We start from the raw sequence: 17,963 nt of genomic DNA, 5'->3' as shown, positions 1-17,963 counted from the left end.
TCTATAGACCAGTCTATAGATTGATCTACAGACCAGTCTATAGATTGATCTATAGACCAGACTATAGATTGATCTATAGACCAGTCTATAGATTGATCTATAGAGCAGTCTATAAATTGATCTATACACCGGTCCATGATTGATCTATAGACCAGTCTATAGATTGATTTCTAGACTAGTTTATAGATTGATCTATAGACCAGTCTATAGATTGATCTATAGACGAGTCTATAGATTGATTTATAAATTTCATAGACAAACGGTGTCTTGTCGCCTTAAGAAATATTAACAATTTATTAAGAACATTTTTTGTGCGTGTTAAGTATATTATAATACTACTACAACAACAACAAACAATTTTATTTAATAAATTTGTTGTTGTATTTAGTTTAATAATAAGCAAAAGAATGAATAATATTTAACAAACATATATTTGTATTTTTCTTTTCTTTTTTTTCTACTGCTTCTTATGATTATATCTTTGACTTTGATAATCATCACAATGAAATTGAGAGACGTAAAAAAAAAATATTTTAACATTGAAATCTATTAAAATTTTGTATGTTTTTTTGGGCAACGAAGAAAAAAGCATTAGAATTATAAACAATGTCTGTGTCAAGCATAAGTAAGAAATTTTCTTTTTTATGAAAGTTAGTTGAGTTTTAGAGAAAAAAGAAAATTGATTTTAAATAGAAAAAGCATTAAGGTACAAAAAAGCTAAAAGAAATTTAAAAAAAAATCTGAAAACCCAAACAAAGTTTTATCAAGTCTTTTAAGGAAATTTAAAATAACAAAACTGATAAATTTTTTTAAATATGACGAATTGATTGATGGTTGGTGGTAAACGATAAAAATTTTATATTTAATAATTAAACAAATTTCCTTGACTTAATAGATAAAACTTAAACAAACAGTTTGGGAAATAAAATTAAAGACACTAGATTTATAACAAAATTTATTGCTGCCTATTAGTCTTTAAGTAAATCCCTCCATTATTGGCCTAAAAAAAGAAGAAAAAACTGCTTAAATCTAATTTAAAACCTGACAGTTAAATGTGACATTTTGACAGATGGTTTGAAAAAGAAAACTTGTTGTTTGCATTAATTGTCAAATGTATTTGTTTATATTGCTAATATACCAACAATGACACTTCTAACTATTTGCAAAACACCACACCAACACTCTGACAATACCTGCAGAAATCTAAAGATTTATTACTCTTAACAAATAAATATTACTCTTAACAAATAAACTAAATAATTATAAAAGCAAAAAACCAGAAAATTTCTTTTAACACGTTAATTAAATTGTATTTCCATTAAATTATAATTTTATGGTTTCTCTATTTTAATGCCGACACAATTGTTTTTATTCCCTACAAATGCCACCACCCATCAGTTTGGGCTTAATCAATCTATCAATCAAACACGTCTTTAGTAAACAGCAAATGTTTTTATTTGCTCTTTTTTTTTTTTTTGATTTGTTATCGTTAAACAAATTTAAATTCAAATTTCTTTTCTTAATAATTTATTGTTTTCAGAATGATTAGCAACAAATGATAAGAAAAATTACGTAAAATATTTAACAACAAAAGAAAAAAATACTTTTAATTTTACAATGGTTAGTGTTCTTTGCCAAACCCCTGAAAAAAAACAGTTAATAGGAATTGCGATCATTTTTCCATTCTATAGATCAAACTATAAACTGGTCTATAGATCAATCTATAGACTGGTCTATAGAACAAACTATAGACTGGTCTATAGATCAAACTATAAACTGGTCTATAGATCAAACTATTGACTGGTCTATAGATCAAACTATAGACTGGTCTATACATCAATCTTGGCTATAGATCAATTTGTAGACTGGTCAATAGATCAATCTATAGACTGGTCTTTAGATCAATCTATAGACTGGTCTATAGATCAATCTAAAGACTGGTCTATAGATCAATCTATAGACTGGTCTATAGATCAATCTATAGACTAATCTATATATCAATCTATAGACTGGTCTATAGATCAATCTATAGACTGGTCTATAAATCAATCTATAGACTGGTCTATAGATCAATCTATGGACTGGTCTATAGATCAATCTATAGACAGGTCTATAGATCAATCTATAGACTGGTCTATAGATCAATCTATAGACTGGTCTATAGATCAATCTATAGACTGGTCTATAGATCAATCTATAGACTGGTCTACAGATCAATCTATACACTGGTCTATAGATCAATCTATACACTGGTCTATAGATCAATCTATACAGTGTTCTATAGATCAATCTATACACTGGTTTATAGATCAATCTATACACTGATCTATAGATCAATCTATACACTGATCTATAGACTGGTCTATAGATCAATCTATACACTGATCTATAGATCAATCTATACACTGATCTATAGATCAATCTATACACTGATCTATAGATCAATCTATACACTGGTCTATAGACCAATCTATAGACTGGTCTATAGATCAATCTATAGCCTGGTCTATAGAACAAACTATACACTGGACTATAGAACAATCTATAGCCTGGTCTATAGAACAATCTATAGCCTGGTCTATAGATCAATCTATAGACTGGTCTATAGATCTATCTATAGACTGGTCTATAGATCTATCTATAGACTGGTCTATAGATCTATCTATGGACTGGTCTATAGATCAATCTATAGACTGGTCTATAGATCAATCTATAGACTGGTCTATAGAACAATCTGTAGCCTTGTCTATAGAACAATCTATAGCCTTGTCTATAGAACAAACTATAGAACAAACTATACACTGGACTATAGAACAATCTATAGCCTGGTCTATAGAACAATCTATAGCCTGTCTATAGATCAATCTATAGACTGGTCTATAGAACAATCTATAGACTGGTCTGGTCTATAGAACAATCTATAGACTGGTCTGGTCTATAGATCAATCTATAGACTGGTCTATATATTAATCTATAGACTGGTCTGTAGATCAATCTATAGACTGGTCTGTAGATCAATCTATAGACTGGTCTGTAGATCAATCTATAGACTGGTCTATAAATCAATCTATAGACTGGTCTACAGATCAATCTATAGACTGGTCTACAGATCAATCTATAGACTGGTCTATAGATCAATCTGTAGACTGATCTATAGATCAATCTGTAGACTGATCTATAGATCAATCTGTAGACTGATCTATAGATCAATCTGTAGACTGATCTATAGATCAATCTGTAGACTGGTCTATAGATCAATCTGTAGACTGGTCTATAGATCAATCTGTAGACTGGTCTATAGATCAATCTATAGACTGGTCTATAGATAAATCTATAGACTGGTCTGTAGATCAATCTATAGACTGGTCAATAGATCAATCTGTAGACAGATCTGTAGATCAATCTGTAAACTGATCTATAGATCAATCTGTAGACTTGTCTATAGATCAATCTGTAGACTGGTCTATAGATTAATCTAAACTAATAATTAACGCAATTCTGCTTTGTATATTAATAAGAAAAATTTACAATTCGAAAATTTACATTAACAACAACATTTACATTTAAAAATTATTAAATAATTTTCATAATTAGTCGAAAATTTTTTCAGAAAAAAAATCAAACAACAAATATTAAGATTAACACGTTCTAAATGTAAAAATCTCACAAAATAAACAAAAACAAATAAACTTGTTTATACAATTTTTATTTCGTTTTGAAAGCGATACACTAGACAGATCAGATCTTTTTGCTGATTTTTTTGTTTTTGCAGAAAAAACTGAACGCCTGTCCGTCTGTCTACGGCATGTAACCTACCGAGAGTCTAAAATTACACATGGTCTATTTAAAACTTAGTTAAAGTGGAAGTAATTTAAATGCAAAAAAAAAAAAAATTGTTTGTAATGGAATTCGTATTTAGTATTTGAATTTAGAATTTTTGTTTAATATTAAATATTTGATTTTGATTCTTTTTTTACTTGCATGTGCACAACAATATGCCGGGCATACAGTGGCCATATTTTCACAATTTATTATTTATTTTGATTTTTGTTTGTGTTTTTTTTTTTTTTTTTGTTTATTTAAATAATTTGTGTTCGTACGTTGATATTTATATAGATCTGTAGATAGAGCACAGATATGTGATATATATTTTTGAATATTTTTTTTTTTAGATTTTTCTGTGAATGCTTGTTAAAAATTCATACTTTTCTTCAGGGTCATTAGGTGTCTGTGTTTTTCTAGTTCTAGTTTTTTTTGTAATTCATATTTAAATCAATGTGATTTTTTATAAAATTTGTAAAAAAATATTATAAAAGGCACGTATTTTATATAAAATTTTTATGAATTATTGAAATTTTATAAGAAAAATTTAATGTTTAAAAAAAAGTTGTTGTAATTTAAACGAATAATCTATGGGAAAATTTTGCTGAAGATCAGTCTAGTAAGTGATCTATAGGTGAGGCTAAAGATTGATCTATAGTTTAGTATAGAGATTGATCTTTAGATCAGTCTAGAGATTGATCTTTAGAAAAGTCCAGAGATTGATCAAAATATCAGTCTATCTACAGATTGATCTATAGATCAGTCTAGAGATTGATCTATAGATCAGTCTAGAGATTGATCTATAGATCAGTCTAGAGATTGATCTATAGAACAGTCGAGAGATTGATCTATAGAACAGTCTATAGATTGATTTACAGATTAGTCTAAATATTTATCTATATATTTAGATCAGTCTATAAACAGATCTATAAGTCAGTTTAGAGATTGATCTATGTATTAGTTTATAGTTTATTCTATTTATTAATCTATATACTAGTCTAGTGATTAATCTATAGACAAGTCTAGATGTCTGAAAAGAAGTTTAGAAATTGATCTATAGATCAGTCTACAGTCTTGAGATTGTAATATAGATCAGTCTAGAGATTATTTTATAGATCAGTCTAAATATTGAGCTTTAGATCAGTCCACAGATCGATCTATTGATTAGTTTAGAGACTGATCTATATATAAGATTGAAAGATTGATCTTTAGATCAGAGATCGATCTATAGACTTGTCTATAGATTGATCTTTTGATTCGTCTGGAGGTTGCTCTATCAATGAATTAGAGTTTGATCTAAAGATTCATTTAAAGATTGATCTATAGATTAGTCTATAGATGATTTCAGAAAATGATCTTCTCTCCACAGATTGATCGGTCATCTATAGTCTAAGAACAGTTTTTGTAACAAGTCTAGGGATTGATCTATAAACCCATTTTATAATTATCAATAGATTAGTCTGTTTGATTCCAGAGAATGATCTTCTATGCGCAGATTGATCAGTAGATCAGTCCAGAGATTGATCTATAATATAAGAACAGATTTTCGAAGAAGTTTACAGATTGATATATAAATCCATTTAAAGATTAATCTATAGATCAGTCTAGAGATGATGCCAGGGAATGATCTTCTCTCCATAAATTGATCAGTAGATCAGTCCAGAGATTGATCTTTAGTCTAAGATTAAGTTTTCTAGCAAGTTTAGGGATTGATCTATAAATCCATTTAAAGATTAATCTTTAGATCAGTTTAGGGATGATGTCAGATAATGATCTTCCATAACTTGATCAGTAGATCAGTATAAAAAATGATCGGTAGATGAGTTCAGAGATTGATCTTTAGTCTAAGAACAGTTTTTCTAACATGTTTAGGAATTAATCTAAAACGCCATTTCAAGATTGATTTATATATCAGTCTAGAGATGATGCCAGAGAATGATCTTCCCTAGATAAATTGATCAGTAGATCAGTATAAGGATTGATCTGTAGATCAGTATTATGATTGATCAGTAGATAAGTATTAAGACTGATTAGTAGATCACTATTAAGATTGATCAGTAGGCCAGTATTAAAATTGATCAGATCATCAGTCTAGAGATTGATCTATAGTCTATGCACTGTTTTTCTAACAAAAAAAAAAAAAAATAACATTTTTCTCTGTAAATAATTGCTTGAATCAAGACAACTTATATATAGAAAAAGTTGCTCTAAAGTTGTTTTAGTGTAGACAAGTTTTGTTCTTTAAATAAAGTTCAGCTCTGGTCTGGACAGATGATCTATAGGAATAGTTGCTTTAATCTAGATGATGATGCCGTAGTCTGGGCAACTCCACTTTGGAAAAATTTACTTTATTTTAAACAAAATTAGTCTTAAACGAAAATTTGTTAAACTTCTAAAGTGTTGGATTTGAGTTGAAGTTATAAACTTTTTCTATGGATGTGTTTGCCTAATTACCTTCAATTACTGCTGTTGCTCAAATCGGAAACACGTGTATTAATCATACGTCAAGTTGGCCTAGTAAACTTTAACAAAACTTTAATTTCTAACAATATTAAGAAGATTTAGCATTTAGGGAATTAAGGAAATAATTGTGAACATTTTAGCTAAAATACAAACAATTCAAAGGGAGTAAAAACTGTTGTTCTTATGTTTTGTGTTCAAAATGTTAATTTTTTGCTAACCTAAGCTTTTAAAGTAAAAATCTGTTTTTAAAGAAGAAAGAAAAACAGCAAAAATTTTTCTTAAATCCTTAATGAATGTAAACGTAGCATTTCATTAACTTTGCAACAAATTGCTTCATTTTCAAAAGATTTTTTTTGATTGTATTTTCTGAAGTTTATTTTCAGCTCTATCAGCATAAATAAATTATTTTCTTTGTATTACAGCCTATTTGTTACTTTGCTAAGAGATTCTTTTCTTTTCTAATTATTTGGGGATTTTGAAAGTTTTTTTTTGTTCACCCCCCATTTGCAATTGTTGCGTTTTTTTTTGATTCTCCTACTTCTGCGGCATTAAACATGAATAAATATTAAATAAAACACTTGAGATTTTTGTTGCTGTTTTTGTTGTTGTATATATTTGTAATTACAAACAGATTTGTCTTTTGCTTTTCTCATATGAGTTTTGAAACTCGCCTAGAGTTTTGGTGTTTTTTTTTTTTTGTTTTGCTAAAATGTCGTTACATTGATATTTGTATGAAAATTAAGCCGTAGGCTGATTTGTCTCATGATTATTTCTGTACGATAATCTAATATAAATGTAATTATTTTGTTAAAACAACTTTTATTTGTTGTACGATTTGATTTGTATAATAAATTAATTTTGCAAGCAATTAATGGACACTGAAAGAAAAACTAGAAAAGTTGCTTAATCGAGAGCAACTATAGGCCAGTCTATAGACCGATCTAAAGACAAGCCTATAGATTGATCTATAGACCAGTCTATAGATTGATCTATAGACCAGTCTATAGATTGATCTATAGACCAGTCTATAGATTGATCTATAGACCAGTCCATAGATTGATCTATAGACCAATCTATAGACTGGTTTATAGATCAATCTACCGACTGGTCTATAGATCAATCTAAAGACTAGTCATTAGATCAATCTAAAGACTAGTCATTAGATCAATCTATAAACTGGTCTATAGATCAATAGACTGGTTTATAGATCAATCTATAGACTGTTCTATAGATAAATCTTTAGACCAGTCTATAGATCAATCTATAGACTGGTCTATAGATTTCCTATAAATCTCTAGGAAATGGTGTTTTTATATTCTTGTATACTTTATATTAAGTGCAAATTAAATTTAAAAAGAAAAATTATAGAAAAAAACTTACAATTTGGCCAGAAAAACTTTTAACTGCAAATACTATTTTAGCCGCATACACTCACACTCAGCTGCTGCTCTAAGATGTTTGTCACTTTTTACGATGTTGTTGTTTTTTTATTTTTAAAAGAATTTTTTTTTATATATTTTTATTAGTTTTTTTTTTTTGTTCTGATGCCTACAAACTTGACCGTAATAAAAGAAAATTAAATTAGTATAATTTTTTTTATAAAATTTTTAAAAGTAAAACACACGCACACACACAAACTTTTAAACTTTGATTTTCTTTTTTATAATTTTTTTTATATTAGAAATTTTATTTTTTAGATTTTCTGAAAATTTTATTTAAAACACTATTAAAACATTGACGTAGATTAATAAATATTTTAAATAGAAAGAAATATTTAAAATTTATGGCTTTTTGTTGTTGTTTTTTTTTTTTTTTTTGTTTTTTATTTATTATTTTATGTTGAAAATTTAGTTTTTTTTTTGTGTCAAAAGATTTGAAAATAAATTTTTATTGAGGGAAGTGAGAGGTTAAAGAAACCATTAGTTGGAGATTTGAATTTTTAAGAAAATTCTTAAATATTTTATGAAAATTTTTAAAATTTAACGAAACTTTATTAACTTATTGAAGTAATTGAAAAATTGTTTCAATATTTAATGGAAATCCTGAGAAATTTTTTCTTTTTATCGATTTTAAAAACTTAACGAAATTTTATTTTACTTAACGAAGGTCGAAAGCACGAAATTTTGTTAGATTCTTTAAAGAGTTTCAATATTGAAGGGAAAACTTCAATATTGAAACTTAACGAAACTTTATTTTTCCTAACGAAGGTCGAAAACTCAAAAATTTTGATAGATTACTCAAAGAGTTTTAATAATAAATACATTTAAGCAAAAAAATTTCATTTCCGGCAATTTAAGAAACTTAACGAAACTTTATTTTACTTAACGAAAGTAGAAAAATCGAAACTTTGGTTAGATTCTTAAACGAAACTTAAAAATGACTACATTCCCGCAAAAAAAATTGTTTTCGGCCATTTAAAAAACTTAACGAAACTTTTTTTAACTTAACGAAAGTTTAGAAATAAAAAATTTTATTAGATTCTTTAACTAAACTTAATAGTGACTACATTCCCGCAAAAAATTTTCATTTCCGGTAATTTAAAAAAACTTAACGAAACTTTATTTAACTTAACGATAGTAGAAAAATCAAAAATTTTATTAGATTCTTTAACAAAACTTAATAGTGACCACATTCCCGCAAAAAAATTCATTTTCGGCCATTTAAAAAAACTTAACGAAACATTATTTTACTTAACAAAAGTTGAAAACTTAAACATTTTATTAGATTTTTTAACGAAACTTAATAGTGACTGCATTCCCGCAAAATTTTTTCATTTCCGGCAATTTAAAAAACTTAACGAAACTTTATTTTACTTAACGAAAGTAGAAAAATCGAAAATTTGGTTAGATTTTTTAACGAAACTTAATAGTGACTACATTCCCGCAAAAAATTTTCATTTCCGGTTATTTAAAAAACTTAACGAAACTTTATTTAACTTAACGAAAGATTAAAAATGAAAGATGTTGTTAGATTCTTCAACGAAACTTAATAGTGACTATATTCCCGCAAAAATTTTTAATTTTGAGCCGTTTTTAAAACTTAACGAAACTTTATTTAACTTAACGAAAGTTGAAAACTTTAAAATTTTATTAGATTTTTTAACGAAACTTAATAGTGATTACATTCCCGCAAAAAATTTTCATTTTCGGCCATTTAAAAACTTAACGAAACTTTATTTTACTTAACGAAAGTAGAAAAATCGAAAATTTTATTAGATTTTTTAACGAAACTTAAAAGTGACTACATTCCCGCAAAAATTTTTCATTTCCGGTCATTTAAAAAACTTAACGAAACATTATTTAACTTAACGAAAGGTTAAAAATTAAAAATGTTTTTAGATTCTTTAACGAATCTTTATAGTGAGCACATTCCCGCAAACATTTTTAATTTTTAGCCATTTTTAAAACTTAAAGAAACTTTATTTTTCTTAAAGAAATTCTAAAAATTATAAATATAATTTTATAATTGAGAAAACTTAACGAAACACTTTAATTTAATTTCAAAAATTTTTAAATTCTTCTTTAAATTTTGTTTTTTTTTACTTCACAAACATTTTTTTAATTTTATTTTTTCACATAAATTTTAATTTAAATAACGGTTATTTTTATAAAAATTTATTTCCTTTTGCTTAGATCTGATCTTGCAGTTTGTTATCTTTTTTTTTAAAATTAAAATTTATTTCAATTCATTCATTCATAATTATTCTTAAATTTCGTTACACTTCTTCATTAATTCTTCACTTAATTCGCGCTCTTTATTTACTTTTGGTCATTATGATTATTATTATTTGCATTTGTATTATTTAATTTTGTTTTTTTTTCGTTGTTGTTGCTGTTAAATAAATTTATTTTTCTCACATTTTTTCACTCTTTTTCTTACATATTCACTCAAACACATTTAATTTTTTATTATTTTCTTTATTTATTTTTCCCTTTATAATACAAAAAAAAAAAAAATTGAAATTAACACATTACCCCGTGTTTAATATTTTTTCCGCAATTTTAGCTTTTCTTTTGTTGCGAGCGCCACGATCTACTCGTTAGGACGTCGCCGTCCAAACTAAAGTAAATTTATCATACACACTCATGTCCAACAGGCGTTTCTTTCTATACGTCTGTGAGTGTCAACAACATTACGTTAAATACATGCGAAATACTATGTGTATCAGCAACACCATCACAACAAAAATGAGAAAAACAAAAATAAAATAAAAACACACATTGTTGCTGCTGGTGACCCATATGTTGACATCAACGACAATAACAAAAACCAAAACAAAAGCAAAAGCATGCTTAGGTACCTTTGGTAAATAACTGTTGTTTACATTAAGCCAAATGTAATAATGAGTAAATGCTTGAATGAGAGAAAGAGAGAGAGCAAAAGTTAGAGAGCAAGTATATATAAAACTGTTGTTTATTAAATTGAGAAAAAGCTTTTTGTTAGTATCTCATATTCTAACGGTTTATTGTTGTTTAAAAAAAGTAGATTTAAAATTTTCGAACAAAAAGCCGTTAACTTTCAAAATATTACGTATACGTTAAGGTAGTTAAAAGAGTAAATAGTTGCTACTAAGGCGTATAAGTAATAATAAATAGTTAAAAATGTAAATAAAACATACGCAGTAAACAAAGCAAATTACAAATAAAGTCAGACTATACTATGAACTCTACTATAGACTATACTATAGCTTATACTATAAAGTAGAATATAGATTATAGACTAAACTATAGATTAGACCATAGACTACACTGTTGACTAGACTATAGACAAAAGTTAAGACTAGACAATAAACTGGACTACTGATTAGACTAAAAACTAGACTGTAGACTAGACCGTAGACTAGACTATGTACTAAAGTAAAGAATAGACTACCGACTAAACTAGGCAATAGACTACACTATAGACTAGACTATGGACTAGGCTATAGACTAAACTATAGACTAGACTATAGACAAGACTATTGACTAGACTTTAGACTAGACTATAGACTAACCAAAGACTAGACAATAAACTAGGCTGGAGACTAGACCGTAAACTAGAATATATACTAGACTATGTATCAAACTAAAGAATAGACTCTAAACTACACTATATAGACTACAGAATATAGAATAGCCTATAGATCAGACTATAGATTCAAAACTAGACTATTCACTAGACTAAAGACTAGACTTGACTATAGACTAGACTATAGACTAGAATATATACTAAACTATGGACTAGACTATAGACTTTTTCTCCCAGCATTGTTATTCTTGTTTCCTCTTTGTTTACAAACATTCAACACGTGTTTGTTAACCAATACCATCACTACTCTGGGAATAAGGAGAGGATAGATATAAACATCTCTCGTTTATTAACAGTGTTGCTGTCACAATATAGGCAACATGTTTAGATACATATAAAATACATACGTACATATAGTCAAATAAGAGTAAAAGCTTTAGTACATAGTAGTCATTATTTTAGAACCATAAGCTCACAGCTTTAAACGATAACTGTTATTTTTTGAAACAAAGAAAAGTTAGTTTCGAATTTTTAAATAATTAAGTAAATGTTTCAAAATAAAGACTAAACTATAGACTAGACTATAGACTAGACTATAGACTAGACAATAGACTAGGCTATAGACTAGTCTATAGACTAGACTGTAGACTAGACTATAGACTAGACCATAGACTAGACTAAAGACTAGACTATAGACTAGACTATAGACTAGACTATAGACTAGACTATAGACTAGACTATAGACTAGACTATAGACCAGTCTATAGATTGATCTATAGACCAGTCTATAGATTGATCTATAGACCAGTCTATAGATTGATTTATATATAAGTCTATAGATTGATCTACAAAACTAGAATATAAATTGATCTATAGACCAGCCTACAGATTGATCTATAGACCAGTCTATAGATTGATCTATAGACCAGTCTATAGATTATTCTTTAGACCAGTCTATAGATTGATCTATAGACCAGTCTATAGATTGATCTTTACACCAGTCTATAGATTGATCTATAGACCAGTCTATAGATTGATCTATAAACCAGTCTATAGATTGATCTATAGACCAGTCTATAGATTGATCTATAGACCAGTCTATAGATTGATCTATAGACCAGTCTACAGATTGATCTATAGACCAGTCTATAGACTGATCTTTGGACAAGTTTATAGGTTGATCTATAAAATCTATATCACAGAGTATAGATGGATCATACATATTTTTTGTTTTGATTAATTTTCTTCGAATGAATGAAATGTATTTAAATTTTTTTTAGTAAAACCCGCTAATTATAATGTATTTCTGACATTAATGCGATAAAACGTCATTTGTTATAGTTTGATATAGAAAAATTAAAAAAAAAATCCCTCAACCCATTTTATTTGTTCTAATTTAATGTTTTTGCCATTTTCTATTAATAATTAATTTTGACATTTATTGGCTGGCAAGTGTTAAGAAAATTTTTATAAAAAAACTTATAAAATTAATAATCTACAAAACGCTATTTTAAATACAATTACAAAATAAAGAAAAATAATTTCAATATTCATTTAAAATCAATGAAACACGAACAATTAATAAAAATAAATTTATGAAAAATAAATCATTTATAAAAATACAATTGTTTTTTGGGCGAAATTTTGAAATATTGATTGACAAGTACATGGTGATTGAACATTTAAATTTTATGATTAATAAAATTAATACTTAAGAAAATTGTAAATTTTTTTTAATTAAAATTTTTCTTAAATTAAATTTTGGAAATTTTTTTAAATTTTAAACATTTTTTTTTTAAGAAAACTTAACACATTACATTTTTAGAAATGCTTTTAATTTTGTTGTTTTTTCAGTTTTCGGTGTCTTTATTAGGAAAATAATGATTCCCAAAGTGGGGATTTTTCAAAACTTTTTTGGGAATTCTGGGATTTAGTTTAATTTAGGTAAATAGTAAATTTTGAAGTTTCTTGATAATATTTATATACATTTTTGGTATAAAAATCCATTTTTTAACTTCCCCGGAATGGGATTTTTCTCCAAATTTCTGGGAACTATAAATGAATTGCTTTTAGACTCAAAATTTTTTTTTAAATTTATTATTTATACGTAGTATTACTTAAAATTTATAACATTTTCTCTTAAGAAAAAGTGAAAATAACAAATTCCTAAATTGGGAATTTTTGAGAATATTTTTGGGAATTATGGGATTTGGTTAAATTTAAGTTTTTTTACTATTCTTAACCTTCTTAAAATACTTTGCATACAAATTTGTTTAAAAAACTTCTAATTTTAAGTTCCCCGTAGAGAGATTTTTCTTAAAATTTCTGGGAATTATGAAAAAATTTACTTTAAATCTTAAAATTTTGTCAATCTTCTCGCTTTTGCATAATATTCCTCTAAATATATAATATTTACTGTTTAGAGATTCTAAAAATAACGAATTCCTAAATTGGGGATTTTTGAGAAACTTTTGGGAATTATGGGTTATGGGAATATTGGATTAAATTTAAGTTATTAACTATTCTTAACCTTCTTAAAACACTTTGTATACAAATTTGTTTAAAAAACTTCTAATTTTAAGTTCCCCGTAGAGGGATTTTTCTTCAAATTTCTGGGAATTATGAAAAAATAGGCTTTAAAACATGAACTTGTATCAAGCTTCTCACTTTTACATAATATTTCTCTAAGTATATAACATTTCCCCTTTAGCATTCTTAAAAATAACAAATTCCTAAATTGGGGATTTTTGAGAAATTTTTGGGAATTTAGGGATTTCGTTAAATTTATATTTTTTAACTATTCTTAACCTTCTTAAAATACCTTATTAACAAATTTGTCTTAAAAACTTGCATTTTTAAGTTCCCCGTTAAAGGATTTATCTTCAAATTTCTGGGAATTATGGAAAACCCCCTTTAAAACATAAAATTTTATTAAACTTCTAATTTGTATAAAATATAACGTAAAAAATTTAACCATTCCACTTAATAAATCCCTAAAATATTAAATTCCCAAAATGGGTATTTTAAAATTCTTTTTGGGAATTCGTAATTTCAGCTTAATTTAAGTTCAAAATGAATATTAAACATTTAAAAGCCCTCCAACCCTCCAAATGTAACATTCCTTGTAATTTTTGTGTCCTGTAATCATAAATTTGATCAAACTTTCTGCTTTAAACTGAAACCCTTTTCTTTATAATGAATAATTCCTATAATAATTTAATGAAAATCTCTTATATTTAATAACTTTGAATGTCAAGCGTATTTGTTCTATTAAATAAATTCTTAACATTCGCATTGAAATAGAAAAACCTCCACCGTCTTCTTCTCTTTTTATTAAATCAAAATTTAAATCGAATCATTTTATTTAAATTTAAATTCAAATTTAAATAAATATAATTTGTTTTTGCATTTGTGTTGAGAATATAAGAAAACATGAACGACATAAAAATCTGTTTTGTTTTTGTTATAATTGTTGCGAAAAAAATAACACATTTCTTTTTTTTTCTTCTTCTATAAATAAATGTGAAAAATCATTAAAACAACAATAACAAAAAATTTGTGAAATTTTCTAAGAGATATAAAAATACCAAGAGATGATATTTAAAATGGAATATAAAATAACAACAACAAAAAATAATTATTAAAATATGTTAATGGCCTTATTTTATGCTTCGTTGATAACCCTAAAAAAAAAACAGAGAAATACTGGAGGGAGGAGAAAGAGAGAGAGACAGGCACCCACGCTTAAAATAAATAAAATATCTGGGGACCGATTCTTAGAAATTTTAAAGGATATTTAAGTTTTTTAACAAATTATTAGACTAGACAATAGGCTAGCCTATAGACTAGACTACAAACTAGGCTATAGAATATACCAGACTAGACTAAATACTAGACTAAAGACTAGACAATAGACTAGACTATAGACTAGACTATATACTAGACTATAGACTAGGCAATAGACTAGACTATAGACTAGACTATAGACTAGACTATAGACTAGACTATAGACTAGACTATAGACTAGACTATAGACTAGACTATAGACTAGACTATAGACTAGACTATAGACTAGACTATAGACTAGACTATAGACTAGACTATAGACTAGACTATAGACTAGACAACAGATTAGACTATAGACTAGACTATAGACTAGTCTATAGACTAGACTATAGACTAGACTACAGACTAGACTATAGACTAGACTAGACTATAGACTAGACTATAGACTAGACTATAGACTAGACTATAGCCTATACTATAGACTAGACTATTAATTAGACTAAATGGATTGGACTAATAGACTAGACTGTAGATTAGACTGCAGATTAGACTGTAAACTAGATTAAACTACAGATTAAACAATAGAGTAGACTAGACCACAGATTAGACTATTGACTAGACTATAGATTAGACTGTAAATTTGACTATAGATTAGGCTAATAGACTATATTGCAGATTAGACTGTATATTAGACTACAGATTAGACTATATATTAGACTACAGATTAGACTATAGACTAGACTATATATTAGACTACAGATGAAACTATAGAGTGGACTATAGAGATTAGACTAAACTAGACTATAGACTACACTATAGACTAGACTATAGACTAGACTATAGACTAGACTATAGACTAGACTATAGACTAGACTATAGACTAGACTATAGACTAGACTATAGACTAGACTATAGACTAGACTATAGACTAGACTATAGACTAGACTATAGACTAGACTATAGACTAGACTATAGACTAGACTATAGACTAGACCAGTCCAGTCTGTAGTCCTTACTAAAGTGTGTTCTATATTCTTTCAATAAGTATTAATGCTGGTTATAAGTTTTTTTTTTTTTTGGATTTTATTTATGACACACATTTTTCTTACAATAATATTATTTTGTTCACATTTTTGTTTTTTTATTATTATTTTAAAGGCAATGTTAGTCGATCTTTTGTAAGAAAAGAAATAAAAATAAATTTGTTTTTATCAAAAATATTTGTTGTTGTTTTTTTATTATTATTTTTTAAGATTTTTTTTTTTTTTTGAGAAATTACAATAAAGTTTTATTTTACACAAAAAATTTAGAAGAATTAAAAAAAAAACTCGAAAACCATAAACACAGAAGAATAATTTGAAAAAGCAAGAAAACATATAAATTTATAACACAAATTTAAACGCAACACTTAAGGAAATGTTAAGTAAAGTTTACTTTTTTTAAGAGTAAAAGAAAAAATAAATACAAAAATAGTTTATTTTTAAGAAAAATTTAAATGGAAACATTTGAAACAAAGTAAAAAAAAACTACTTGTTTTTTAAAAAAATATATATAGCACTTGTTATTTGGCAAAATCAAAAGACAACTTTACGAAACTAAGAAAAGTTAAATGTTTTTTGTTTTAATACAAAATTTAATACAGATTTTTTTGTGTTTCTTTTTTTAAATATGAAATACTTTTTTTTGAGAACTTTTTTTACTTAAATATTGCTTTTTGTTTTATAATTATTCAGCAATATTTAAAAAATGTTTTTTTTTTCTTTATATATATTTTATCAAATAAATTTCAGCACTTTTTTGTTAAATTTTTTTTTTTTTGGGTTTTTTAAAGGGGATTTTTCAAAAATCAATTTAGAATACATACAAATCTTAATATTTGTTTAATTTTAGAACTTTTTTAGGTTTTTTTTTTGTATCTTTTTGTTTAATAAATTTTGAATCTTGTTTTTTTATTTAAAAAAATTATGTTTCTTTTTATTAATTTTGACATGTTATTAATTATTGCAGCCTATTGTTGTTGTTTTTGTTGCATTTTTAATTTTCTTATTGGTTGTTGTTTACAATTTATTCCCAATCCTTTTTTATTTCAAATGTCCATTCCCACTTAAGATGAATGTGTTTGTCATCGTCGGTGAAGAGTGATGACACTGAATAAGTACCACGAGCCATTAGACCAGAAGGTGCCTCCTCATTGGGTGTTATATAGCACTGCATTTCCTTTTTAGGAGGATAAGAACCCACCATATGTGTCATTTTATCAACTGCGTTTGCCAGGGGAAAAAAATAAAAGATAATGAAATATTGTGAGAATTTGCAAATAGATTAAGAAATATTACACGAAAATACAAAGAGAAAGGATAATGAAAGAGAAAAGTCTAGTCAAGAGTAAAGTCTAATCAAGAGTAAAGTCTAGTCTACAGTAAAGTCTAGTCGATAGTATCGTCTATAGTCTAGTCTATAGTCTAGTCTATAGTCTAGTCTATAGTCTAGTCTAGTCTATAGTCTAGTCTATAGTCTAGTCTATAGTCTAGTCTATAGTCTAGTCTATAGTCTAGTCTATAGTCTAGTCTATAGTCTAGTCTATAGTCTAGTCTATAGTCTAGTCTATAGTCTAGTCTATAGTCTAGTCTATAGTCTAGTCTATAGTCTAGTCTATAGTCTAGTCTAGTCTAGTCTATAGTATAGTCTATAGTCTAGTATATAGTCTAGTATATAGTCTAGTATATAGTCTAGTATATAGTCTAGTCCATAGTATAGTCTCTAGTCTAGTCTCTAGTCTAGTCTCTAGTCTAGTCTCTAGTCTAGTCTCTAGTCTAGTCTCTAGTCTAGTCTTTAGTCTAGTCTCTAGTCTAGTCTCTAGTCTAGTCTCTAGTCTAGTCTCTAGT

At 26.8% G+C, this 17,963-nt stretch overlaps 1 protein-coding gene across 2 annotated transcripts in view; it reads right to left on the bottom strand.

Annotated features, from left to right (window-relative positions):
* Positions 1-7,505: 7,505 nt before the first annotated feature.
* LOC124420370 overlaps positions 7,506-17,963 on the bottom strand; it is a 23,533-nt gene continuing 13,075 nt past the window's right edge. Inside the window, exons 2-3 of one of the 2 annotated variants that reach the window (XR_006941155.1) lie at positions 10,260-10,638; positions 7,506-7,840 (exon numbers count right to left, since the gene is read on the bottom strand). Coding sequence is in view for 1 of the 2 variants with exons in the window: in XM_046952915.1 (XP_046808871.1) it covers positions 10,418-10,638 (221 nt within the window). In the remaining variant the exon portion in view is untranslated. Of the gene's footprint in view, positions 7,841-10,155; positions 10,639-17,963 lie in introns of those variants that run through there. The other variant, XM_046952915.1, reaches the window with a different exon arrangement.

This window comes from Lucilia cuprina, chromosome 5 (assembly GCF_022045245.1).
Source record: "Lucilia cuprina isolate Lc7/37 chromosome 5, ASM2204524v1, whole genome shotgun sequence".
Taxonomy (NCBI): domain Eukaryota; kingdom Metazoa; phylum Arthropoda; class Insecta; order Diptera; family Calliphoridae; genus Lucilia; species Lucilia cuprina.
This window is presented reverse-complemented; position numbering and strand designations above follow the sequence as displayed.